This window comes from Rhamphochromis longiceps, linkage group LG7 (genome assembly GCF_057381845.1).
Source record: "Rhamphochromis longiceps isolate RC_006_pf linkage group LG7, R_longiceps_female_GT1.1, whole genome shotgun sequence".
Classification (NCBI taxonomy): Eukaryota; Metazoa; Chordata; class Actinopteri; order Cichliformes; family Cichlidae; genus Rhamphochromis; species Rhamphochromis longiceps.
The window spans coordinates 8,057,299-8,084,355 of record NC_140563.1 but is presented as its reverse complement, the minus strand read 5'-3'; the positions used below and the strand labels follow the sequence as shown (position 1 = coordinate 8,084,355).

General features: G+C 40.4%; 3 protein-coding genes across 4 annotated transcripts; 2 read left to right on the top strand and 1 right to left on the bottom strand.

Annotated features, from left to right (window-relative positions):
• Positions 1–1,483: 1,483 nt before the first annotated feature.
• Positions 1,484–13,419, top strand: nr1h4 (nuclear receptor subfamily 1, group H, member 4). 2 transcript variants are annotated; one of them, XM_085411894.1, is made up of 10 exons: positions 1,484–1,659; positions 2,358–2,538; positions 5,046–5,423; positions 8,575–8,715; positions 9,615–9,757; positions 9,861–9,959; positions 10,210–10,309; positions 10,461–10,607; positions 12,263–12,376; positions 12,496–13,419. In XM_085411894.1, exons 2-10 carry the CDS (start codon positions 2,442–2,444, stop codon positions 12,732–12,734), a joined length of 1,458 nt encoding a protein of 485 aa, XP_085268020.1. In that variant the 5' UTR covers positions 1,484–1,659; positions 2,358–2,441; the 3' UTR covers positions 12,735–13,419. The 2 variants fall into 2 exon arrangements, with proteins under 2 accessions (XP_085268020.1, XP_085268021.1); XM_085411895.1 differs by lacking the exons at positions 1,484–1,659; positions 2,358–2,538 and adding an exon at positions 3,746–3,962.
• Positions 13,420–14,292: 873 nt separating this feature from the next.
• c1qtnf13 (C1q and TNF related 13) lies at positions 14,293–16,729 on the bottom strand. The gene is made up of 2 exons (XM_085411044.1): positions 16,699–16,729; positions 14,293–15,520 (listed from the first exon to the last, which is right to left on the bottom strand). The coding sequence occupies exons 1-2, from the start codon at positions 16,727–16,729 to the stop codon at positions 14,466–14,468; spliced, it is 1,086 nt and encodes a 361-aa protein (XP_085267170.1). The 3' UTR covers positions 14,293–14,465.
• A 3,057-nt stretch (positions 16,730–19,786) lies between these two features.
• ube2na (ubiquitin-conjugating enzyme E2Na) lies at positions 19,787–26,604 on the top strand. Its single transcript, XM_085411893.1, has 4 exons — positions 19,787–19,907; positions 24,167–24,413; positions 24,614–24,754; positions 25,318–26,604. Exons 1-4 carry the CDS (start codon positions 19,878–19,880, stop codon positions 25,362–25,364), a joined length of 465 nt encoding a protein of 154 aa, XP_085268019.1. The 5' UTR covers positions 19,787–19,877; the 3' UTR covers positions 25,365–26,604.
• The last annotated feature ends 453 nt before the right edge of the window (positions 26,605–27,057 follow it).

Here is a 27,057-nt window from a genome sequence, read left to right as displayed (position 1 = left end):
CAAACATATTTTCGCCTCTTTTAACTTCATGTTAACTCTATATCGTTAGGTTTAGTTCAATTTGTGTCTACCCAGCTCCTTGACTAATTATTCTTTAATTATTATCATTAGCAAAGTGTGCTGTCTCTGTATTTTGATTCTCATTTTTTGACAGAATATGCTGTTCCTTATGGTGCTCGTTTATGTCAGCTTGCTCAAATGAGACATTTTTGAGTATCCCTAAGATGGGTCTGCGTTCCATCTCACTGTAAACATCCTTTGTCTTATCTCTCCGCTTGCTTTATTTACACCCCCAAACATAATTGCTGGACAGGATGTTCATTGCCAGCATGTTAGCCTCTCTTGTACGAGCTATTCCCTCTTTTATAAGACTTAATTAATGCTATGTGTGATTTGCCTTCAAAAAGTCCAATGATTATTACCTTTCACATGGTGATAAGACATTTCAAGGACTGTGGACTTTGTTGCTGGTCAGCTGTACAGGAATCCAAAGCGCTGGTGAATATGCGGCCTGTTATGTCACGTATGACACCAAGGTGTGCCTCTGTTACATTATTGCATGCCAGCCATAATGACACAGTCCATCTGGAATAAAGAACAAAACACCATAAGGAATGACAAAGCCTAATATCTGTTGGCATATTATAAACTTTAATCATTTTAAAGTAACATTGCCCATACTTATGAGAGCTCTGAATATTACAGACATATGCAACTTATGTTTAGTGGAGTTGTTTCCAGCCATTTACAGTCATAGCTGCTGGCTCATTCTTCACATGCTCTTAAACACAGAGCAGATAGTCCACAAACAGTCAGCAGCCAATGGCAAAGGTTCTGTTTATTTCAAAGAGACTGTCTGTTGACTCAGAAGGGCCTCTTTGGATGGAGCAACAACCCATCAATGATTAAACTTGTTTTGGCGAAAACTAAGAATTATAAAGAGAAGAACATTTTCCAGTGTGCATGCTCGTCTTAGAATGTACACAGACAATAGGGCAGGTACCCTGGGGTCTGCGGAGTGCCAGAACAAACAAATCTGGTGTAGACTGGTACTGCATACTCCAATGACATGATAAAATGGGTAGAATCAGTTCAAGGACAGATAGGAGCTATTGCCACACATTTGCTTTCAGAAGCTTTCCATTATACCTCAATTTTTTTTGCACTCATGAAAATATTGTAAAGGAAAACAAACATATCGCTCAAAATCCACAGCTCACCCCGGCTTTCATTATTACAAGTGAACTGTTAGATGATTTTAACAGACATGGCTTATACTCGGCGGGCTCCCACTCATACCAGTTTTTGTGTCATGCTAATGACTGGATATGGCTCCATGTGTGTGATGTTTGTGTATGTGGGTGGGAATTCATGCGGTAGCCTGTTGTCTTATTCAGATAAAGAGGGATTTGGCTTGGATAGGGAGGAGGGTTAATTAATAACCACCCTCCATTTCTCCCTGACCCCAACTTAGTCACACATGGTCTCAATGATGTCCAGGCACCAGCAGCTTAATGTTCATTAGAAAGTATTGATGGAGTTGTAGCTCACAGCGTGGATATTCCCCCCTCCCAAACCAAAAAAAGAAAAAGAAAAGAAAAAGTCACAGGAAGGAAAAATTCAGCAAGAAGGAACTCAACCTCAGCTGCCAAAGAGAAGGTAAGAATTGTGAGATTGAGAACGAACATATTTCTAATTTACTGGTGACTTATTATTAAGGCTGTGGTGTGGCATTGTTTGAAGATTTGGTTGAAGTGTGGGCAGCGGGTTTCTGAATGCTTGTGGGTAGCTTTAGACTCAAGGGAAATTACACCTAGTTAATTAAAAATGTGGCTGGTGAGGTCTATAAAAGTCATGTCTCACATGGGAACATATTTTGTCCCTAGCAGCAGAAAGCCCTCTGACACATTTGAGAACTGGTATTAAGATATTGTACGCGATGCTTTCAATCTCCTCAGCTGTCCAGATTTTAATATAAGATTTAATAAGCAGTGCTGTTTGCTAACAGGTGAGGCCTCCATATATGTTCAGTGAAATCAAATTAACAGAGACAATGATCTTGTCATACTAATGACACAGTCTTACATGAATCTGTAACGGGACAGGCAATAACAGAAAGAAAGAACAGACCTCTTTCCATGACTTGGTCTTCCTGCGGCAGTCTGGTCATCTGACCTTCATCCTCCACCTCTCTGTAGGGAAGTACCGAACATCTCTTCCCAGCGTGGGAGAGACCTGTCAGGTGCAATGATGTGGAGACTCCCAAGATGATTTTTAATTCCAGCGGGGCGCAGACGTCTAAGGGACTTGCGTTGCTTCATCTCGGTTGACAAATCACTTTTTCATGCTTGTTACAGAGCTCCCCAAATTCAAAGCGTGTGACTGCTTTCCAGCCCAGTCCAACCTGTGTTTTCTGAGGCGGTGACAGACAACGCTCCTGAATGAATGAGTGGATGGGCCCCGACATCAATGTGGTGGGACCACTGCAGCTCCCACCCAACGATGAATTCTCCATCTTAGAGAGTTCCCACTTTTATGGTAAGTTTACAGAAAGACAAAATCAAAACTGAGCAAGTGACAACATTCTTTGCAATTATAATCAGTACAAGCATGGGGAAATCATCGCTGCATTTAACTTGTACTAGTGTTTAGAACAATAAAACAAGAAACCATATATAAAAGATGGTTGTAGCCACCCTGGCATCACCCATGCATGGGTCTGTGAACTATTTTGAAGCTTGAAATTGTTGCAGGTTTGATTTTAGGAGCTACAAGTGATCAAGTTTGTATGAGAGGAGGGCAGTGCTGAATTCCAGTTCTAACAGTAGAAAGATTAATTGGCAGGCTGCATTGACAGAATCATTGAGTGCAGTTCAAAGACGGGGATCCCTGCTAATTAGTGCTAAGTAACAAGAGAAATAGTAGGATATCACTCAAGCTAAGTTCTAGTAAAGACAACGTTGGAATAAATACACATTAATAGATGAGTCATGCATTCACCATAAAAACCCAGTCTTAGCCTTAACCTTCACCCTACTCTTTAGCACATTTTTAGAACAGAAGTTTCTGTACAGGTTTTTATGTACAGATGAAGGAGCCATGAGCGCAGACAGTACAAACACAACCATGAGTATCAGTGAACTGATTTAACCAAAGCGAAGCTCTCAGCCACTAGTCAGGGTTTCAGCAAGAACTGAATATTAGACCATTTGCAAAGATATAATTTATTGATGATTTATTACTAATTCACAGTGACCTGTAAACAAACAGATACGTTTAATAGTTTGAGGCTACTTTGTGGCATTTTTCTGTCACAATAGTCAGTTATCTGCCAGTGACTAAGGGTCTGTAACAACTCTGAGTGAGTGGCAGCAGAACGCCAATCTTCCACTAACAAGCTGAACGAAATTATTTTTTAAAGTAAAAAGTACACTCTGCACATCTGCTATCGCCTACTTTAGAAATCAGATCTTAATTTTGAATGAAAATATCAACTAACAATAGGTGACTCTCATCCAGCACCTGTAAAGCATTTATGGATGCTCAAATTCCTCCGAACAATTGCATGACCATCTGACCTGTCCACAAATTCAAGCTCACTGAACAGTAGCAGTCAGCTTGTACCTGTGTCCACATCTGGAAATGACTTCTGATATCAGCTGGCTACTTGCAGTGTGAAGAAATGTGACTATGTGGTTAATAAGTAGCTGTGACAACCTTTGCTCTTTCTGGGATTACTCAAGCAAGTGCCAAGTTGCTACAGTAGGTACTGTACTCAGATCTTTTGGGAAAAGCACGCCGATCGAAAGGAAGAAATTGAAGATGACTGTTTTGGTTAATAAAAGGAAAGATAGACTTGAACAGAGCACAGCTGGACAGTGTGGATCAGAGAGCAAAGTTTCAAATAATCTGTGTGTTTGGGCTCACGGAAATGGCCATGGTCCAGACTAAGTCTTCAAGAGGTCAGTGTTACATTATACTATACTGATATTCTGCTAGTATTAGGTGGTCTGATGGCTTTAAAAGCAAAATTTAACATTTCACAGTCACTTTAGTCAAGAGATGATTGCATTGTGTTGTCTTGTCAATAGTCATCCCTGATAAGTTGCATATGAAGGTTATAAAATTCATCAGTATGTAATAATGAACCAAAAGTACGATCCTGTTAACATTCTTCGACTGGATGTCACTTGCAAATGTGTAATTTTGTTCGTTGTGCTGTTAAATCTAATTCTAAAGGCCACAATGTCCTCCGTGTAAGCAGGTTGTTAATCATTTATGGGTTTATAGTTTATAGTTATAAGAAAGTAGTTAAACCTTCAACTTTGTTTAACCGTCACGGTTTACAATTCTTGGAAGCAGAGTTTTGATTTTTGGATTTCTATACGACGGTTTATTTGATATTCTTTTCTTGGATTTTAGCTTGTAGCTTTATCTTGATGTATATACTTTTGTATTTTGAGCCTTCAGTTCTTCATCCGCTCCCTAACTTATTTAGTTACGTTGTTGCCTCAGTATTTTCTGTTTACTCTCCCGTGCCAGTTCCTCTGTGTCAAATTTATTTATGGTAAATGGCCTTATGTGTCTGTGTTTCTCTCCTTAGGTGTTGTTCCTACTTCCTGTTTTATTGTATTGTATTTTTTTTTTTTTTACAATAGTTGCCTCTTGTATCATGTGTCTGCTTCTACTTCCCTCTCCTGGCTGATTATCTCAATCTGTTCACGTCCCCTGATTGTCCTCCGTGTCTGTGCTTATCTTTTGTCATGTAATCTGTTGGTCGTCCCGGTGTTACTGTCATGTAAGAGTCTACTAATTCTCTATGGTTGGAATTTTTTTTTACCATGCCTTTAGTAAAGCTAGTTTAAAGGCAGGAGTCAACCGTTGCAAAGCTTTTCTTTTAATATTTTAACACTTTGACACTTTAGCTTTTCAAGGAACTTTATTATTCAAGTAACTTGTTCATATTAAAACTGCAACAACTGTACTGCGTCTCTGATTACATTTGACTAAGATGAAGCCACATGTCATTTCTCTTCTTCTCTTAGATATCCTCACAGATCAAGGCAGCCCTCTCCTGCAGGATCCTGACATCTTACCCTTCACCAGCTATCCCAGCATGCAGTATCAATTCATGGAGCCAACAGTGTCTTCCACTCCATACTATTCCACTCAGAACTACTACCCACAGTATAATGGAGACGAATGGTATTCACACACAGGGATATATGAACTGAGGAAAGGACCCCTCGAGGGCAGCTATGAGGCGGAGATGGAGGAGGGCTCCTCTGTTGTGCCGGCTGTGTGCAAGAGAAGCCGGCACCTGTCACAAGCTGGAAGGGTTAAAGGGGAGGAACTGTGTGTTGTATGTGGAGACAAGGCCTCTGGATACCACTATAATGCTCTCACTTGTGAGGGATGTAAAGGTGAGACGTAGAACAGGAAACAGCAGTGTGATCCTTAACTGTAACTGTTACTCTAAATAGCCTGTCTTCTTTACAGTGTAATGATAAGAGCAATTGGTGGAGCTGAAAGACACTAGCAATTTAGGGATTTTCTAAATGTGGTGACTTATCAAGGATGACATGGGTGGGCCTCGTGGGAAATGAAAAACTTTGATAGAATAAAAACAGGGTTGAATACAGTGGAGAATAAAGCAATAAAATCCTTTACTTTAGTGAAAGCACAGACATCCTAAAAAATAATACGTAACCAGGGTGACATCATCAGTTGGTAAATGGTAAAATGGTAAATGGCCTGTATTTGTATAGGGCTTTACTAGTCCCCAAGGACCCCAAAGCGCTTTACACATCCAGTCATCCACCCATCCAATCACACATTCACACACTGGTGATGGCAAGCTACATTGTAGCCACAGCCACCCTGGGTCGCACTGACAGAGGCATTGGTCCGCGATGTCCTGTTACAAAGGCCCAAGCAGAGCAATTTCAATGTCATGGCCTCGGTGACTCAAACCGGATGTCATGAGTAAGGGGTGGGAACTGATGGAATCTGCATACTCATATGGGAGCGACCTGGTAATGAAAAGGTTGGCTTATCCTAAAGCATATTGTGGTTGATTAATCTTCTATTGAAATTGAGACCATAAACTAATGATAAAATTACCAGCTTTTCAATACAGTCATGTTTCTTATTGTACCTGGAGGAGTTGCCCCTGCTAGCCATTAGAAAGAAGTAAAGGTACTTCTGCAGTGGCTTCACAATGCTTTAGTGCAGGGGTGTCAAACATAAGAACAGCAACACGAACAAGAATATCTCCACTTTAAAAAAATCTTTTACAATGTTTTCATCTAAGACTGACTGTGTCTAGGATGCAACTGCATAATAACGAGCTGAATGACATTTGCCCCAAATTCCAACATCATGTTATTGTGTTTAGCTGTTGACTTTAAGGGGTCTAACCATGATGACGATGTGTTTAAATCTACAGTTCAAACAAATGGAGAAGAGAAAACATGCTTTTACAATCTTGTTAATTCCAGATGTCTTCAACAGTTTGAAATGCCTGTGTAAGCGGCTCCAATGCTGGACCTGATACCTTACTCAGTTCCTGTAAAAACTGTTTTTTAAATCTGTTATCCTTTACAGCTGCTGTACACTGAGAACAAAATACCATTTATTTCGTACATCCATAGGGACAGGAGGTTAACTACGCAATCATACACTGAAGGGTTTGAAGCTGATTTTAAGGTAACAAAAAACAATCAAATTAGGCAATCTTACAGTAAGAGCAAGGACTTTACAACTCTTTTTGTCCCTTTTACAAATCATTAACTTGGGGATGAACTGCTGAAGGCCACCACTCTGCTGTCACCATGTCTTTATGACGCTGTTGATTTGGTGTGGATCCTGCCAAACAACAGGGTGAAACGATATAAGTGTAATTCCACACTGTGAAGTGGGACAATGCCAGGAGTGTGGCTGCTGACCTGTCCTGCCATTTGACTGAGAATAGGCTCAGGTCTACCTGGTACTGCCACCAGATTGGGTTCCTTCTCAGCTTTCGGCTGTACAATGCACGAGCAACCTGAGCTCAGTTACTCTACTGCATGCCATTGTGCTTAATGATGTCAGAATGTCTGCTAACTGTTCCACGGTTATTCTGAGCGTGTGTGTGAGTGTGTGTGAGTGCATGTCAGTACTCCGGGTATAACTTATTAGTGTGGTGTTTGGATTAAACCCAGTTGGGTTCAATATACAACTAAATTAGAACAGTTAGTGAAGCAGTAACTCGAGTTTTTTCCGAGTATAGTAACACTATCATTTATAGAAAGCTGGAATCTGGAGCTGATCCTTTATTTACTTTCTAAGTACCAATACCACAAAAAAACAAAACAAAAGTATTCAGCATAAGCAAAAGTAATGACACACACATTATGACATTGACATTTATGTTTAAAATAACATAACTTATGTCACGACCTGATACAGAAGCTGTAACATAACTTTTATTTTTTTCATTTTTGCCAGTCAGAGTAACAAACGCCACAGCATTCGTCTCTCCATTCACTTCAGTTCATCTCAGTTCAGTTGCGTTCTACTTGTATAGCGCCAAATCACTACAACAACAAAGTGCTTTAAATTGCAATACAGAGAAAACTCTGACAATCAGAAGACCTCCTCTGAGCAAGAGCTTGGTGACAGTGGGAAGGAAAATTTTCCTTTTAACAGTAAGAAACTTCCGGGAGAACCAAGCTCAGCGAGGGACAGCCATCTGACAAGACTGGTTGGGGATAAGGGGAGGGAGACAGGACAAAAGACGCACTGTGGAAGAGAGCCAGAGATTAATAACTCACACAATTTATCGATGCAGATTATGGAAGCTTTGTTTCTGCCAGTGGAAAAAAAATGCCAGTCAGAACTTGTTGGGTTAATCAAGAATCTGAGTTAGGTATGTCAAAATTCTGAACAAACTCTAAGTTATGAGATAATTACCTGAAATTTTCAGTCATGGATGATTTTTTTCTCCTGTAATTTAAACGAGCTTCCAAGATTTCTAATAGCTCTTAGTTAAAATACATTTTTTGCCTTTATCTAGCCTCTCCTTTCTTTCCGTGAGTTGCTAAATGTTCACAGTCTAAATGACACTGTAAAGGATTAAGATAACACAAAAATAACTTTAAGGAATGATAATTGTTTAACCAGCTCTTTTTTGGGCTTATGTTTTATAAAGGTAGATTCTGAACATTCAGTTCAACTGATATAGTGCAAATTTACAACATCCATCACCTCAAGGAGCTTTATATTACAATGATGATAACGATATTAAAAAAAACCCCAACAATTACATGACGCCCTATGAGCAAGCACTTGGTGACAGTGGGAAGGAAAAACTTCCTTTTTAATAGGAAAAAAAAAAGCTCTCCAGCACAACCAGGCTTAGACAGGTGCATTGATCCACCACGACCTTTCAGGGTGAGGTTGGGGGTTTAGGAACGTTGTGTCAAATTCCCTAAAAATCCAGTAATTAACTGGCAAACACTCATGTGCGCATTAAAGATCATAACATATCGGCGTCCCTTGTTGTTAATACATTTTTATTTCTACCACGTTCAGGTTTCTTCAGACGGAGCATCACCAAAAACGCTGTGTACAAATGCAAGAGTGGCGGAAACTGTGAGATGGACATGTACATGCGCCGGAAATGCCAGGAGTGCCGGCTGAGAAAGTGCAAGGAGATGGGCATGCTGGCAGAATGTGAGTATCGCTGCATTCGAGGATGCTGAAACAGGGATTATTTTTTTAAAGAGCGTTAACGTGTTCCCACAGTAACATCTACTTATTATGATTAAGAGAGACTGCTAAATATAAGTGTACATTTTCCATTCTGACATGGGCTGTTGGATTTTAATGGGGGATTACATGTCAGTACATATCACACAGTACAAACATCTGTTTATCTGTTTAAGCTGCATTAAAAAAATAAGAACATGACACATTTGCTAAAGTGATTTTTGCCTTAAGTTGATGTTTCTCAGTTGTCTCTATAGTTTCAAATGCTGAGCTTACCTCAAACTGAAGGCAAAATCTGTAAATAGGAGCACCCACTTTTCTGAAACTGGGTATTGGAGGATTATTGGGGTCTATTATAGAGCTGTCAGCTGAAAAGAGAAGAATGAGAGGCTGGACTCCTGTTGCTCATAAATAGTACAGAGAAGATGTGATGAATAATGCAGGGTGAAAGTCATTCACGACTCTCTATCTGCTGCCTCAACAAGAGACTAGTGAGTTAGATTTTTGATCAAAATGTGAGAAGACAGATGGTTACTGAGAACGCTTCTCTTCTCAGCACTATCTTAAGTGTAAACTTATTATGCAATTGATCAGAGAAATCTAAAGTAGAGGCAGTTGCAGTGTTTTGGGGAAGGAATAAGGTAGAAAAGGAATCACATTTAGTAGAGTGCAGTTCACATTATGATGTGATGTTAAAATAGTAAACAGCAAGAGTTGCAGTAATCTGCCTGCTTGTTGCACATAGATAGTAATTAGTTTGACCAAAGCCATCATAGATGAAAATAAACATTCAGCACTGCCGCTGCATTAAAAACCTGCAAGGTATTTAACACGCAAAGTGAATCCTTCGTCGCTACTGACAGGCCTGCTGACAGAGATCCAGTGTAAATCTAAAAGGCTGCGGAAGAACACCAAGGCCTCCCCAGGACAGTCGACTGGGGATGAGACGGAGGGGCCAGAGAATGTCGACAACAAGCAGGTCACCTCCACCACCAGACTGTCAAAGGTAACCTCAACATCTGCAGATGTCCTCAGAGCTCGCTGATGCTCTCAAACAGGCACAGAAGACGTCAATGATGGGCTGTTTTTGATTTTCTCTTTAAATCCAGGAAAAAGTTGAACTCACCAAAGAGCAGCAGGCACTCATGAAACTCATCGTGGATGCTTATAACAAACATCAGATTCCTCAAGATTTTGCTAAAAAGCTGGTATGAAACAGAAATATTGATATTAAATAACCAGGCGAACAGTGCTGATAAAAACTGGCTGCTGGGAATGCAGCTAAGAAAATAAAACCTGTATGCACAGACATCAGACAAGCAGCACCAGCTTGTTGGGTGAAATAATGTTTGCATGACTACATGCCGCCGAGACTGTTTTATTCGTTTGCTTTGTGGAGTTTTTGCTGTTTGCTCCCTCTTCCCTCTGATCTGTTTTTCCCGCTGTTTTTTCCTCAAGCTACAAGAACAGTACAGCGCAGATGAAAACTTTCTTCTACTGACAGAAGTGGCAACAAGTCAAGTTCAAGTTTTGGTGGAGTTTACAAAAAGTATTCCAGGTAATTCTTTTTTCTTTTTACCAATCCTGTGGAGCACACTGCAGTGTTATCTTAAGGTCATGGACAGAGGCATGACAGATGCTGGGAGAGTACGTAAAGTAAAAACACAGTATCTTGCCTGTTGTAATGACAAGTGTTATGACTGTCATAGGGTTTCTGTCTCTGGATCACGAAGATCAGATTGCTCTGCTGAAGGGTTCAGCTGTGGAAGCCACATATCTGCGCTCAGCTCAGGTTTTCAGCAAAAAGATGCCCACTGGATACGCGCAACTTTTAGAGGAGAGGATACGGAAGAGTGGTGAGTCTACAGCAGCACCTATAAATGTGTCGGTGCAGATATTCAGCAGTTATAGCAGATGCAGGTTTTTATGTGTGCAGCTCTTGCTTCATGACCTTCAGCAGTCTTGGTCTTCTGCAGCCAAGCAGCTAAGTCTTTCAGGTCCTTGATTAATATTTGATCTGTGTCGGTTACGTATGCTGACCTGTTGATCTCTGGCTGGGTATAGATTACGCATGAGCACACACCTTCACTGGCTATTGTTTCACTCCGTTCGGCGCTACATGTGCATCCATGCTTGCAGATTAAAGGAGAGGGGCTTTTCTGGGATTGATTTATTACAGCGCATGAGTTTCTTCTGCTGTTTTAATCCAAACCTATAGATTTTTGCTCACGTCCCCTGTGTTGTCTCCTTTAAAAGAAAAAATCATTTATATTAATGTGGGGTGTCATTATGTCAACCAGGTTGGACAGTTAGACAGACAGCAGCGGTGATGGCAGGCGTGTGTGCGCATCACTGGGTCCCTCAGTGCTGCTGTGGTGTGAATAGTGCCTATAAGAGATATTCACAGTAAAGGCCAGTCTGGGAGAATAAGTGGTCAAAGCTGTCTGAGGAGGCCATTGTTTCTTATCAAAACATCAGAAGTGCTATTGTCCACTTCTCTCCCTCTGAGCCCCGCTGGCATTTCTGAAAGCTCAATAATGTGCCCGAGCAGACAGGCACCCTCTGCTAGCTGAAGAGCTTTAATATCAGGAAATGCTGCCAACGTGCAAGAGCATACTAAACAAAAACTTTTAAATAATATAGAGAGTAGCTTGAAATATGTATATGAAATATGTTTATTCATATAGGCTGGAGCCTATCCCAGCTACCATAGGGCAAGAGGCGGGGCACACTGTGGACAGGTCACCAATCTGACACAGGGCTAGGATAAGGATAAGATCTATGATTAACTGCAAATAATTGTGTCGTAATTTCTGATGGCTTCACATACTGAATACAATTCACTCATAAAAAACTCTTTCTTCGCTCTCTCCTTTGCCTCGCTTCTCTCACACCTTCATCCACCTCCTCCCCACTCTTCTCACCACAATGCAGCAGAGCACATCCACCTCAGACCCTGTATATGTGTTTTTGATTTAACTTTGAGAGACTCCAGTCTTTGATCATATTAGCTGTAAAAGCTTAAAACTGAATGTATTTTACATGAAAAACTTTACAGCATCTTTTAAATAAATAAAATGAATAGTATAATACAACGTTATAGATTATCCTGGTCAAAGTACAGGCTGTTACATAAAACAGGCCGTCTCTGTGCATCTTAAAACTATAAAACCTCGCCAGCTTTCAGCAGCATCGACAATCCTTTATTATCCATCAAGTTAGTGCACAGACTAACATTGTCTGCATAGAGCTGCAGATCAAAGACTTTTTATTATTAATTTGGGAAGGTCAGTTTACTGTGTTTAGAGCACTTCCAGTCAGTATAAACATGTTTATTGGCTCTTCCACAACATGAACAACAACAACAGAAATTGAATTACTCTAAGTAATTAAACCAAAGCTTAAGAGATGGCTTCTTACTTTGAGGACTTGTTTATTTACTATTCACTGACTTTATATATAAAACTTTCTATTTTATTAGAAAAAAATATGTTGCTTTCTTTTTCTGCAGGTATATCACAAGACTTCATTACACCCATGTTCAACTTTTACAAAAGCATCAGCGAACTCCACATGGCACAGGAGGAACAAGCTCTCCTTACTGCCGTAACCATCCTGACACCAGGTGAGCCCCCCCAAAAATAGTGTTAACGGCATTGACGGCATTGTTTCCTAAAGTAATATTTGATTCAAATTTTGATTTCTGTGAAGATGATGATCACTATCCACTCTATTCCTCTCCAGATCGGCCTTATGTCAAAGATCAGCAGGCTGTTGAGAGACTTCAGGAGCCCATGCTGGATGTGCTGAGGAAGCTGTGCGCCCTGCAGCATCCGCAGGAGCCGCAGTACTTCGCTCGTCTCCTGGGCCGTCTGACAGAGCTGAGAACGCTCAACCACTTCCACGCGGAGATGCTCACATCCTGGAGAACGGATGACCACAAATTTACCCCGCTGCTCTGTGAGATCTGGGATGTGCAGTGACGGGCCAGGACGAGAGAAGAAGGCGGTAACACAGGGGTGATAATGTGGACATTAACTTACAAGACAACATCATAGCTCAAACATACAGTCCTTTCCCAGCCTCTGTTGTGAAGCCATGACATTGGCATTAGTCATGTAGTGATTGGTTTAGAGTGCTGCTTGTGCCTTTCTCATGGATTACTCTATTATTTTTAACCATTCACAGACAAAGAGGCTCCTGTTCAAATATTGTGATTTGGCCAACCTTTTTTTTTTTTTACTGTGTATATCATGCAAAACTTTGATTAGTCAAACAAGTACAAACACTGGAAAGCCACGGTGTGCTCCTAAGAAGTGGAAGGCTTAGATTAAGTGTGATAATGGGTGAATCCTACGATCTGCCTGAATAAATATTTTCAAGAAAAAAAGGGTTTACCTGGAAATAGTTTTTATAATAGTTAGTCACAACATCTGGGATGCAGTTATTCAATAAAGAGTAAGCAAAACCAAAAAAAAACAAAACATTGTCACCTTTTCTGCTTGATCATATTTGTATAATCTTTCACTTTTACATCTTCCAGAAACATTGACTTTTTATTCCTTATTTATGCCTGTAGGTAGCCATCTGGCCAAACAAAGGCGTCTCAATTAGAGGGCCGTGACTGAGGGATTTTTTTTTTTTTTGCATGTTTTAACCAATTTTCTAATTGCCAATAAAGATTATTTAAGATAAATGTTTGGCTCTTTTTCTCTTTCTGGTGGTAATAGTGCTGTGAATTAGAAGCTTTAAGAGCTTAAGTAGAAATGGCAACATTTAGGGATTCATGTTTGGAAAGAGATTTATCAGATGTTGAGTCCCGTGTTATAATATGTTATAAAAATCCTTAATTAAATGGTAAATGGCCTGTATTTGTATAGGGCTTAATCCCTAAGGACCCAAAAGCACTATACACTACATTCAGTCATCCACACACTGGTGATGGCAAGCTACATTGTAGCCACAGCTGCCCTGGGGCACAATGACAGAGGCGAGGCTGCCGGACACTGGTGCCACTGGGCCCTCTGACCACCACCACAAGTGTCTTGGTGAAGGACACGACGATGGAAACTGTCGGAGCCGGGTCTCGAACCGGCAACCTTCCGATTACAAGACGAAATACCAACTCTTGAGCCAATATCGCCCCGTGTCTAATCTCTAGGTTTATCTTAGGTTTATTTTCATCCACAAACCAGCATTTGTTTGATTTAGAAGAAAAAAAAAGAACATATGTAAAACTCATTTAAGGAAATTTATTTATCATTTTCCCAAAATGCACACAAATCATTTAATCAGATCTTTCTACAAATAAAAGTTAAATAACTTTAACATGGTGCAATTCTAAGTCTACATTTTGTAGTACATAAATTCGAATAAACTTTACATCATTTACAACGTTTTTTTTTGTCATGCAATGTTCACTTTTTTAAAATGAAAATTCTCAGATAGTTGTATCTGTGCACCTAAACCCAAACTGTATCACAGATTTTCTAAGAGAACATTGCACTTAGCTGTATCATAGCACCATCTGGTGGCAACAAATGTTACCTTTTGGAATAACACTGTTTAATAAAAACAAACAAAATGTTACAAAAAGAAAGAGAGAGAGGAATCTGTTAAACTATGCTGACCACAGTTTAAATATTCTACCTGACTCATTGACGTGGAGATAAACTGCAGGCTGGGAACAAAAAACAGCTACAACCTTAAGACATTTATAGGTGACCTCTGTCCTCCTGGCTGGTGGCAGGTGTTTCTGTATCTGGATAAACCATGAAGCCTGAGAACGTGGTGTACCTGCCCTGGTTGCTGTAAACAGCAAAGCGCTCATCCTGTTGACTGTACAGCCACACGCTGTCGCCCCTGCTGAGAGACAGCAACAAACTCTGACTCTGCATTTCCCTTCTCTTTGATGTGTCATCATCAAACACCATCGCCTGCACCTCACCCTTCCCGGTCATCAGCTTCACTGAAACAGCCCTACGAGGGTGTTTCCCCACAGTGAAGGCGAAGAAGTAGACCCCTGGGAAGTGGCAGGTGAAGCGGCCAGAGGTTTTGTTGAAATGGCCCCCTATGTTGACATATTCTACATCAAAGGTGATTGGTGGCTTTTCTTGTGTCCAGCTGCTGTGACCCATGAGGGTTGATGTCCGTGCTACTGAGAAGGCAGACCGCGGCTGCTCTCTCTGGCCTCTGACCTGAGGTGGACAGTTTGGGTAGGGTAGAGCAGGTGTAGACAAGTGGTTGCTGATGTAGCTGGTTGCCATGGCATCAGGATAGACCAGGTAACCTGAGAAGGTGATGTAAGGCCCAGCGTTGCTGTACAAAGCATACTGGGGGCTAGGCTGCAAGCGCAACCACACTATGTCCATTTTCTTCAAACCGATCATAAGACTTTGGCTCTGAACTTTTCTCCCTTTCTTGCGGAAGTCGTCATAAGCTATAGCCTGCACCTCCTCTCCGTTCTTCACCAGGATGACAGAAAGCATTTTTTTGGGAAATTTCCCCACAGAGAAGGAGAAATAGTAAGCCCCGGGGATGCGACAGCGGAAGTGGCCAGTGTCTGGATTGAAATCCCGTCCGATGTTGACCACGAGCCTGTTGAAGGTCACTGCCTTCTGCTTGCCTCCCACCACGCTACTGGTTTGCGTGGCAGAGAAAGCAGAGAGGAGACCTGTTGGCGCGGGAGGAGCATAAAGGGGAGAAGCTGCTCCAAAGCAGTTGATGAGGAGGAACAAACATAGCACGTAGCAGTGTGTGCTCCACTGATCTGAAAACAAGACAGAAATACCTGTGAAATTACATAATGAGATATCAGTCACTCAAAGCACAGGTACGTATATACCTGTGGTGTATATATTGTTTCTGTTGGAGGGAACCAATGAATTTCACCTTTAAGATATCATGCTAACCAAGTTATAGCTTCATATTACATATTATTATAAATTTTGGTTACATTTTAAATCCAAATCACTTTCTTTAAGTTTTCTAAGGGCTCTATGAGTGCTTCTCTAAGATACCTAGACTAAAAATCAGTGTTTAACTGAACTGCTCACAGCACATATCTATATCCATCAGGTAAAGCTTTAAAGGTCACTTAAAACCAAAAGGCTGGCAGCAAAGTGAAGTACACTTCATTTAGGCCTGGGAAGTATGGCTGCTCTCTGTTAACATAAATCTTTCTACTTGAATTAAGCCCTCGGTGTGAGCAGCAGCCCCTGTAATATGGCTGGTATTGTCTGTTCTCTCTGTGCACTGACGGAAGGGCTGCATTAGGTGCTGGTTCATCTGTTCCTCTGTGTCTTGAACAATGGAAAATTTCAAATGGCTGTGGAGGTGAAGCAGAACAAAATGCTAAAAGATATGAGAGCAAAACAATTTAGGAAACGTCATTTTATAAGTGCACAGGTTGACATAAATCAGCTATTATTATTACCATATTATCATGAATATAAAAAAAATGTTTTTTACAAGCATAACTTATTAAATTTTACCGTCACACACATTTGTGAGCACAAACCTACACAGACAGAAATTTATGATCCTAAAATTTCTAATCCTTCACAAAATCTAATACTGTGTACGTACATGCATAAAAAATACATTTTAAATACTACAAGGTCAGATCTGTCTGATGATAGTTAAATATGTAACTCTGAGCACGAGCTGTCTTAACCAAATCCAAAAACTCTTGCTATCTAGTTGAAATTAAGTTTTCAAAACCTAATTTTAACCATTTAAAACAATCTTGCATTTGTTGCATTATTTAAAGTAAGTACTTACATTTATATAGCAGTAACACAGAGTGTAAATACATACAAAATACATAAACTAAGTCACAGAAATACATTTATGACAAACGGCATAATAAAAAAAAGAACTCACACTCATTCAAACACAGTGCTTGCATTAAAACGTAATCTATCCATAAGAGACATAAAAACGCACCTGTGGAGCTACAATGGGGCAGAAACCGCATGGTGAAAGTTGTTGCACTGCTAATGTCCACATTATAGGCCTGACACCCAAAGGGGAAAAGCTTTTGTCCATTCGGATATGAGAGGAGGAGGAGGAGCTCCAAACCCCCTCCAATATATTCTTCTTATTCATCCATGAGACAAAAAATATCCCAAAATTCAACAGGACTCTGTAGGTTTATTGGACCTTGGAGATGTTCAGTCTAAGAAATGCGCTGAGTTGTCTAACACTGGGAAAGACAACATCAGGCACTGTGGTAACCTCTGAACAACTTCTGCTTCAGGAACAAGCACAGCTGGGAAGCACATGTAGAAAAAAAGGTGTTGCCAAATGACAAAAAAACAGCCATGTTGATTTTAATAGTAACTATTCTACTACAGCTTCTGCAGTGCAAAAAATACTGATGCTGCCAGTGCTACCCCTCAGCCTCCTAGTAGATGCACATGGTATACATTTGAAAATCCAGGTGACTTCCTTCTTGAGACACGCACTAATCTGCTTCTGTCCCCTCCAATATGAACATGCATGCTGACTTTTGAACTGTGGTGCTGATAACAAGGCAGTTGGTCACTGCTCACTTTATTACATGATGATTATTGTTTATGAGTTTGATAAAGTAATTTTTATTTTTCATTTTTATTAGCCCGAACTGATTTCTGGGTCAAAGTAAGATGTCAACCGTCCAAAGACATGCAGCTTGTGGAGATAGGTTAATTGGATAATCCAAATTGGTGTGAAGGTGCGAGTGAATGTGAGTGCGAATGGTTGTCTGTCCCTGTGTGTTGGCCCTGCGACAGACTGGCGACCTGTCCAGGGTGTACCCCGCCTCTCGCCCTATGACAGCTGGGATAGGCTCCAGCGCCCCCTGCGACCCTGAAAAGGATAAGCGGAAGTGAATGGATGGATGGATATACTTTTATATATATTAACAGCTTTAATCTCTACTCCTCTTATGAAATTAAGTTGATGCTATACTATTGCACTGTATGTTAGGTGTACAAAGTAGAAAACATATGCATACAAGCGCAGTGATACTGGGTTAAATGCCATGATAACAGGGTTCTTGCTGATCGGAGCTGGCTTGGCCCTGGCTTATCGAAGAATTAAGGAAGCGGAACCGGCTGTTCAAACCCCCACAAGGCTGCCCGCTGGGATTGAAATGATGGGACGAGGCGTGAGTTTCTCAAAATGGGCTCATTGAGTGCAGCACGGATAAGATCTTGGAGAATGCACGGCTGCCGTGAATACTCAGAACAAGACCTCTGAGTGAAAAACTGGATTACATCTGGAGGGGCTATCTTGAATAACACCTTTGAGCGCAAATTGGATCACATCTTGGGAAGTGCACTGCGGTCGTGAGTTCTCAGAACCTGCTCTTTAAGCAAAAAGAACGACAACATCACGGAACGTAAGTTTGGATAACATCATAGAAAGCTCGCGGCTCTCCAACGGGAGATTGAGAGACCAGTGTTGGACTGTTAGAACAGCTCTGAAATTCATATGAGTTGTTTGCACTAAAGTAAAAACCACCATCACTTCATGCGGAGACCCCTTCGGCGCCAGCTGCGGTCTCAAGGCTGGAGCTGAACAAAACACCCTGATAACGACTGTGTTTAGACTGTTCCCCCCATTCCATGCAAGGCCACCTGGGTTGGCTGGAAGACTGTTTACTTAGCCTGGCGGGGCGAAGGACACCGTCTCAGCTGAACTCTGGACACACACACACACACACACACATACACTGATATGCACACACTGATCCCCCCTCCCTTTCCAAACGGCTTCGATGCTTGTGCCCTACCAGGGAAGATGGCAGTCGACTGAACCAGTGCAGACATGCTGCAGGACCGGATGCGCTGTCTACACCGGCTCTCTCTTACCCTTTACCCGCCCCTGTTGCTTGTCTTGTGTTTCTATGGTGTATTGATAGTCATGTGCTTTTTGTGCTGAGGTGTTTTTTCTGTTATCAAACTGTTCTCCCACTAGGAGCTCAGTCTGAGTGGAGTTTTTTTTCTCCTCCTCTTACCTCATGTTATGTATTTTCGTTGTTTTTTTCCTATCAGCCTACCTTTCTGACATGTCTCCCCAATGTGATGTTTGTGTAAAGTTGGTCAGAAGGTTCCTTTGTAAGTGCGCATGCGCTATTAGCGTGCTGCCTGCTGTAACCCTAATTTCCTTCGGGATTAATAAAGTATTCTGATTCTGATTCTGATAAATGTTGGTGCAACATTTACTGGATGGAACTGGATGAATATCTGAACACTCTTCTTGGCAGAATTGGTAGAGTTCATTTAAATTGGTTGGTTTCCTTGAATGGACACAGCTTTTAAATGCAGCCCACAAATTTTTAAGTAGGATTAAGTTTGGGGATTTGGGATGGCCATTTGAGAAGTTTAATGTTAGTATGCGTTATCCATTCCAAAACCGCTTTTGATGTGGATATCAGATCACTGTCAAGAATCACTGAAGAATTTGAAGTTAATCCCCCCTTTTTATTATCACATCTATTTTGTGCAATGTACCAGAACTAATGACAGCGGAACAGCCTTAGGAAATGGTGCTACCACCATGCTAGATAGTTAGTACAGTCTCCTTCAGCTTAAAGGCATTACCTTGTGTCATTGTGGCCAAATAGCTAATTGTTTATTTTGTCTGAACATAAAACTTTTCTCTGGAAGCCATTTGGCTTGTCCATATGAGCCACTGCAGATATTGGTCAAGCTCAATTTTGGATGCATAAATATATATCACTATAAATATCACTCATGTCACATAAATCTCATAAATCTGTTTTTTCTTAGTTGAATTTTTTTTAAACTTGCCAGTAACTGTTCGCTTCTTCTTCTTTTTTCATGTTATGCTATTAAAAATTAAACGTACAGGCCAGTCCACGTTACCCATATTTATTGTTTTCCATTAGGGCTTACCTTAAGAAGACGTTACCTTTACTTGGAATAATATTTTTTAACCATTCGAGAAACATGTTTGCATCGTGAGTGTGTTAGACAAGCAGCTGCTGTGTAAGTCACGTTCACGTCCCTCCATTCACTATCACCGTGACGCAGAGAACCCGGAAGACGTGTGTTTGCTGTCAATGCCAACGACAGAAAGAAGGCACTGAGAGCTAAAAAGCCCGCATTTAAGACAAGATGGCAGGACTGCCCCGCAGGATCATTAAGGTAAAAAGAAAAAAAAATCAGGCCTCAAGCAACAGCATGCCTTTCGTAGTAACGGCAAAAATGCCACAATCACAGCCACAAACTCCTAAACGCTCTGGTGGTGCGCCCGGCGAGCAGTTTTGTGTGCTAACATTAGCATCTCGCTGGCTAACGGGTTGTTTGTTAAAGTAACTTCCGCTTCGTTTCTGCACCCACATACGCCGAGACACGGCGGGTTAAAAATACACCACCGTGCTGTAACGATGGCGGATAAAAGTCCTTACCTTTTCTAAATATACTTGTCTAAATATATTTTTCTGGTGTTCTCAAGTTGCTTGTAGTGCTGTCAGAAAGGCTGGCTAGCTAAAAATGCTAACGCCGGCTAGTTGTTTAGCATTGCTTGTATTTTAATAAAGCCCGACACTGCAAGCCTCGTGCCTTTACTGTATACTGCAATAACTTAAAATCACACACCCGTTTTATTTTTTTTTTCGTTATTTATTTTTATTTTTGGCAACCATTGGGAGTTAAAGGTTAGTAAGGTAATTAAAACGTGTTTTAAAAACTGCACAAATTGGATGAATGAAATCGCTCCCACTGTGGTTACTTCAACAAGGCGAATGACTTTCTGTTAATGATAACATTATGACTTGCTAATTTACTTAACGAGCTTAATGATTTGTAAAACTGTTGTTAAGTTGACATATTTAAGGCCTTTAGAGTTTCCTTTTCTGTACGCCACCCCAAATCAAAAATCCACACCTGCGTTACACTCAACCTGACGATTTTTTTTTTGGGCGAGGGGTCCATGTTTTTAGAACGAGTGTGACTGCTTGTTGTATTTGTTATGTTACGTTTAGGGTCACCGTTCAATGATTAAAATACATTTTCACTCGTTTGCCTTCTTAGCAGGGTAATGTGTCATTTTCCCATTTTTCTGTGTTTTCCTGAGTGTGCATTTTCTCAACCAAGCTTTCCAAATGTAGTTGATTCCTCACTTTTGTTTCCTTCTAGATCTGTTGTTGCAGACACAAGCTTTTTATTAGCACACCATCAATAAAAAGGGGACTTTTTGTGGTTGACTATCCACGTTCGTTACCTTATTATACAGAAATGTGTGCAAAAATAATTGAGTGAATGTTAAAACCAATACAGTACAATTGATTTGGTGGGTTCCAGCCTTTATCTATGCTGGACACTACACCTGGACACATGTAGTGTCCAGGTGTGTGAGGAAGCAGGCCACAGCACAGACTTGGTGGGAAAAGGTGGAAGGGCTGGGAACAGTACTTGATGGGACGAGCCCTTGAGCCCTGAGAGCGTGTGACTGGGACTGGGAGCCCCTCTACTGTCTGTGTTTTCACTGCATGGTTTTGTCTGTGGGTTATCTGAAACATTTCAGGAATCTCACTCGCAGTTGCATGGAGGAAACGAGTGTAAAAGACGAGTGTGGTGGTTGTTGGAACATTTATTCAATTATATTTTGAATACTGTAAAGTTTGTTTTGTTGGAGTCAGTTGTGCATTTCAAACAGCAAAAGAAGAGACTATCATTTTTAAAACTGAGAAAATAACGAAACAGTTTTGTTCAACTTATTCAACAGTAAATACTTGAGTCCTGTGAAAACCAAGTTTATCCTTACTGCTTCATTGGGAATCAAGAATGCAGATAGCAGCCAGGTGCTGCTAATCAAATGCACATGATTAATTGATTGGCAGGTTTTGCCACTTTGGGGCATTTAGGCACAATCTCACAGGAGTGGGCATCCCAGCAAATTTCCCTCAAGTTCGGATTGTGCAATGCTCAAAGAAACTGCAAAAAAAACCCAAGAGCTAAATCTCCAACTCTGCAGGCCGCTGTTGGAATTTTAAAGTTCTTTAAAACACAGTTAGAAAGAGATTGAACTAGTATGTGTTGTTTGAAAGTGTTTCCAGGAGAAAGTCTCCTCCTAAAAAGAACAAGGCAGCGCCACTTAGGTTTGCAAAGTTGCATGTAAGCCAAACCTTTAAAGATAAATCATGATAACTCAAGGAAATTGAGATGTATTTTGTGTTGAGCTTGCTAACCAGCTGCTTAAAAACGTGCCTTCGTATTATGCAATCAGATCGCAAATTTGCATTTGCGCTTCCTGTCATATTGAGTGCTTCAGCTGTGTTTGGTTGTGTCATTTAAGTAGGGGTCACACATCACGAGCTGCTGGTATCTTATCTTTTGGAGCCTGTTTACACCTTCTGTAAGAACAGTTTTCTTGCACATTTTGCAGAGTGCTTTGTTAGGAGCTGTTAAATTGCCCCCCCCCCTCCCCTTTTTTTTTGACTAAGACTTGTGGGTTGGGGGATCCTTTGGACAGAGGAGACCTAAGTGAACACAACATATCAGCACAAACACCTCATGCCAAATGTCAAGCACAGTGGTGGTAGGGTGATGATTTTGCCTTGTTTTGAAGCCACAGGACTTGGGTACCTTGCTGTCATTGAGTGTACCATGCACTCCTCTGTATATCAATGTATTCTAGAGTCAAATATGAGGCCATCTGTTCAAAAGTAAAAGCTTGGTGAAAATTAGGTCATGCAACAGGCCAATGATCACAGCAGCAAATCTACAGCAGAATGTTTGAGGAAAAAACATAAAGTCAAAGTCCAGACCTTAGCCTGACTGAAATGCTGTGGTGGGATTTTAAGAGAGCTGTGGATAAGTGAAAGTCTGGAAACCCCAATGAACTGAAGCAATGTATTAAAGAAGAGTGGGCCAGAATTCCTCTAAAATAATGTGAGAGACTGATGAATGAAGTCATACAGAAAAGAACATTAAATTACTTTAAGTAATAGCTAAAGGGTCCCCCTCCAAAAAGTTGATTCTGTTCATCTGGACGTAGCGTTTTGTGGGAGAAACGTTTCGTCACTCATCCAAGTGACTTCTTCAGTCTCAGCTGACTGCAGGTTTCGCCAATCTTATAAACAGTACATTTGCATAATGACTGAAACCAGCCCACTGAAGGAACAATGGGCTGGGAGGTCAGTTCCTTAATCTTAATTATGCAAATTCTCATGGCCATTGATCAACAACCACTGACCACTGATCAAATTCCACTGATGAATGGCCATGTGCCAACCAAGGAAAACCCATTGTAAACTGTGCGTTTCATTGTCACAAGAATTTGTTTTCACTTGGTGAAGCAGAAAATGCGTGAATGTTTTGATACTTATTTCTAACCTGTGGCCAAGTTTGTTTTACACTGCTGTAAATAGAACACAGATTAGAAATTTGAGCAGGACTTGATTGTTCAGTTTTATATGGAAGAAAAATGAAATAATGTGCCAGACAACATCTTTTATGCAAGTATGCATAGACTAAAGCAGTCTGACCTAACACAGAAAGTTGAACACCACTGCTGTGATAGTCATTATCTCTGATGGAGATTTAGGCTCTCTGATGTTTAAGGACCCTGATTGTGATCACCATGAAACACTTTAACTCAAGTGCATAAAACACACAGCGCCCATTATTGCACTGTTTCTCACATGTCTGGGTTTTTTGTGAAGATCTTTGGAAAGATTTCATGCTTTAAGGATATCTGTTGCCTTCAACCTTCTTTTGGATGTGTTTAGAAACTGCAGGGCTGCGTATGGTGCAACTCTGCACCCACAGTGGATAACAGGAGAGGACAGGGGGATTTATTTCTCACTGCAACAACTAAACACATCCTGATTTATGATCTATGAATATCAGCAAAACTTTTTAAAGTTTACTATTCTTTTGCTAATTAGATGCATTTATTGGTGTAGCTCTACGAGATATCACCGGAAACGCCGTTAATGACCCAGAATCAATATATCAGCTGATATGAAAAGATAAATTATTAGTGTCACTTATTCTTAAGAATATTGAAATATATATTACTATTATCGACTTCCAGTGATGTATTTTATAAACTACTTTGCACCTGTATATGAAGACTGCACATTGCCTTTATTCAGCTACAAATGCTGCAGACTGTAGAAGCACAATAAATGGACTTCCAGTCACTCTACTGGCCAGACCATGTAAGGAATGTGTAACGTCTTATTTTATGTTATATTTAGGTTTTTAGAAAATTTCCTGTTGGCACAAATCTGGAACCATATTATCTGAAACCATCATACCTGTGATTGCCCGGTATTATCAGATGTCTTTAATACAACATTCAAAAGCAGTTCCCCAAAATGACCTTTATGGACTTGGTATTCTAATTTATCTAATTCCTTCTCCTTCCTTTGTTTCCGCTTTCTTTATTTTTCCAGGAAACTCAGCGCTTGCTTGCAGAGCCTGTCCCAGGCATCAAGGCAGAGCCAGATGAAGCCAATGCCCGCTACTTTCACGTGGTCATCGCTGGACCTCAGGACTCACCTTTCGAAGGAGGCACATTTAGACTTGAACTCTTTTTACCAGAGGAATATCCCATGGCAGCTCCTAAAGTACGTTTTATGACCAAAATTTATCATCCAAACGTTGACAAGTTGGGAAGAATATGTCTTGACATTTTGAAAGGTAAGCCAGTATTGTAGCTTAAAAATCTATGAGAATATTAATCATGCCTTTCACCATCATATCAGAGACAAAGAATATATTGTCTCTTATTAAAAGTCTCTTCCTAAACAGGATCATTGGTCACTTTTCATGTGTTTTGCCTGTATGCATTTTTTTATTTGACTACACTTGTCTTTGTTTTTATTTTTATTTTTTAATAGATAAATGGTCACCAGCTCTGCAGATTCGTACAGTGCTGCTCTCAATCCAGGCTTTACTAAGTGCACCCAACCCTGACGATCCCCTAGCAAATGATGTTGCAGAGAAGTGGAAGAGCAGTGAAGCTGAAGCCATAGAAACCGGTGAGAGCCATGATCTGGCGTGGTGTAAAGATAAGATTTACCTCATTATTCATGATGTTGTTAGCCAGTTTGATGCTCCTACGTTGTTATGATAATCTTGGTCCACAATCAACATTGCAGTTATGAAGAAGTTAGCAAATGCTTTTTAAAAACTATCACAGGCAAACCACCATGACTAACCAAATTTAGGTAACAGCAATCCTGATTTGATAATAAAGTTATTATAGTCTCGAAATTAAAGATTATTAAAGAGAACACTTGAAATGCTTACCATTCGTTATCAAAGAGAGTTTTATATAAGCTGTGACCTTTTTTTTTTTCTTTCCCCCCTCCCCACATTGCAATGTTATGACATCACAACAATGTGATTGGGCAGTTGTGATGTTGATCCTTGACTAAAATTATGGCATGATGATGATAATGCAGGAGCATTACCCATAATCGTGCCACTTCATCTCTGTATATAAACAAGTCACTTATATCACACACAATTAATATGGAATATTTTTCTTTTAAGTTATGTTTTCCTTTAAAATTGATGTATTTTTTATTTTACTTTGCAGCCAAGACATGGACCAGGCTTTATGCTGGAAACAAAAATGAAGTGTAAAGCAGCCTCTTGGAGACAGAAGTGGAAGCAAATTGTATGAACACAACTCATGTGCTGCCAAGACCACCTCCTGCTTTATTTGCATTTAAAGGACACCATCTTTTAGTGTATATACATGTCAGATTTTCTTATATATGTATACACACTAAAAGTACACACACAAAATATATATATATATACTGCTGACATTTGGTGATTTAAATGCACACTAGAAATTACGAGCTGTCTTTGTCCTGACTCACTACTATTCAAATGCATGGGCAGAGGTTTTAGATCTACTCATCTAGCTTTCTTTGTCCACTGAGGGGAAAAGGTGTCTTGCATCACACGTTTTTTTTTTTTCAGGGGGGAGGGGGCACAATTTTGGAGCAGGGGAATAAGCTGAGTTAGAGACTGGCTTAGATGTGGATAACATGATATGCTTTTTATGTTTCTTTTAACTTTGTTTTATCGTGTTGCTGTTCATTAAAAGCAGCTAACTCTACTAGCCCACTGTTTTTGTAGGCGCTCGCCTGGAGAAGGTTTAGTCCTGTGTAGGTTTGCCCAGTAGGACGCATAAACAATCATCGCTGTGCTGCTTCTTCGAGTCAATCTGGATTTGTTAAATATAAACTGAGATGACTGAGAACCAAACTGAGCCTGCCACTGTCACATTAACTTTTCCAGCCACTCTCAGTGTGGACTTGGATGTACAGTACTTTTGTGGATGGCATGAGAGTGTGTGTGGTGGGTTCAGTGGACATTGTGGACCTTTCTTTAGTTTTAGCACATACAGTATGTGTTGTTACCATATCTTGTCTTTTACATGTGAATCTTTTCTTGCTGTTAGCATACTAACTGCTCTTGCTTTTCGGCCCCTTACGTCATCAGTTTAATTCTGCAAAACTCTGTGGTTTACCTGCTCTCACTGGCATTTATTTCAAAAAGCAGTGCGGTTACATTTGAACAGTCAGTTGATGAAAGCGGGAACTGGGGTGTTGTGATTGGTGTGTGAGAAGAGATGCTGCATTGTGGAGGAGATCACACCAAAAGTACAATGAAGGCTTTGACTCTTGACTGTTGTGACTGGGCTTTGGCTGTAAAGTCTGTATTCATTTCACTTTGTGTAAATTCATTCTTTGTTAATCTGAAGGTGAAATGTTTTCCTGCTCTCAGAATGATATGAAACAGTCCAACTACAAACTTTTATGTTCTGTAAATAAATTCTGTTGATTAATAAATACCTGACTGTGATTCTTAATAGGACATGTGGTACATTGTGTCCAAGTTGGTTTGTAATTTGTACACACACAGTTACGGACAGTTCACCGTTCAAGGGGGACGGGGGTGGAGTCTAACCCTATATATCTATCATAAGGCGAAAAGCCATTACAGGGCAAACGGGGAGAGACAGATTATAGACCCAACTTCCTCTTTACATTTTAGGAAAATGGAAAAACAATGCAGTGATTTATAGAAATGTGCAAACACAAATGGAGGCAGGCATACCAGCAATGTGCTGACTAACACAAAGACAGTAACTGCTTTATATATCTGCAAAATGCAGCCTTTCATTATCTTTAGCGGCATGTTGCGTACTTCTTAGGTCAACAAAAACAATCCAGGGTGTTTTTATACTTCTTCCAATCTGTAATAAAAGGACTGGAACCATAGTAACACTTTGGGATGTTAAATATTTATACGACAAAAAAGG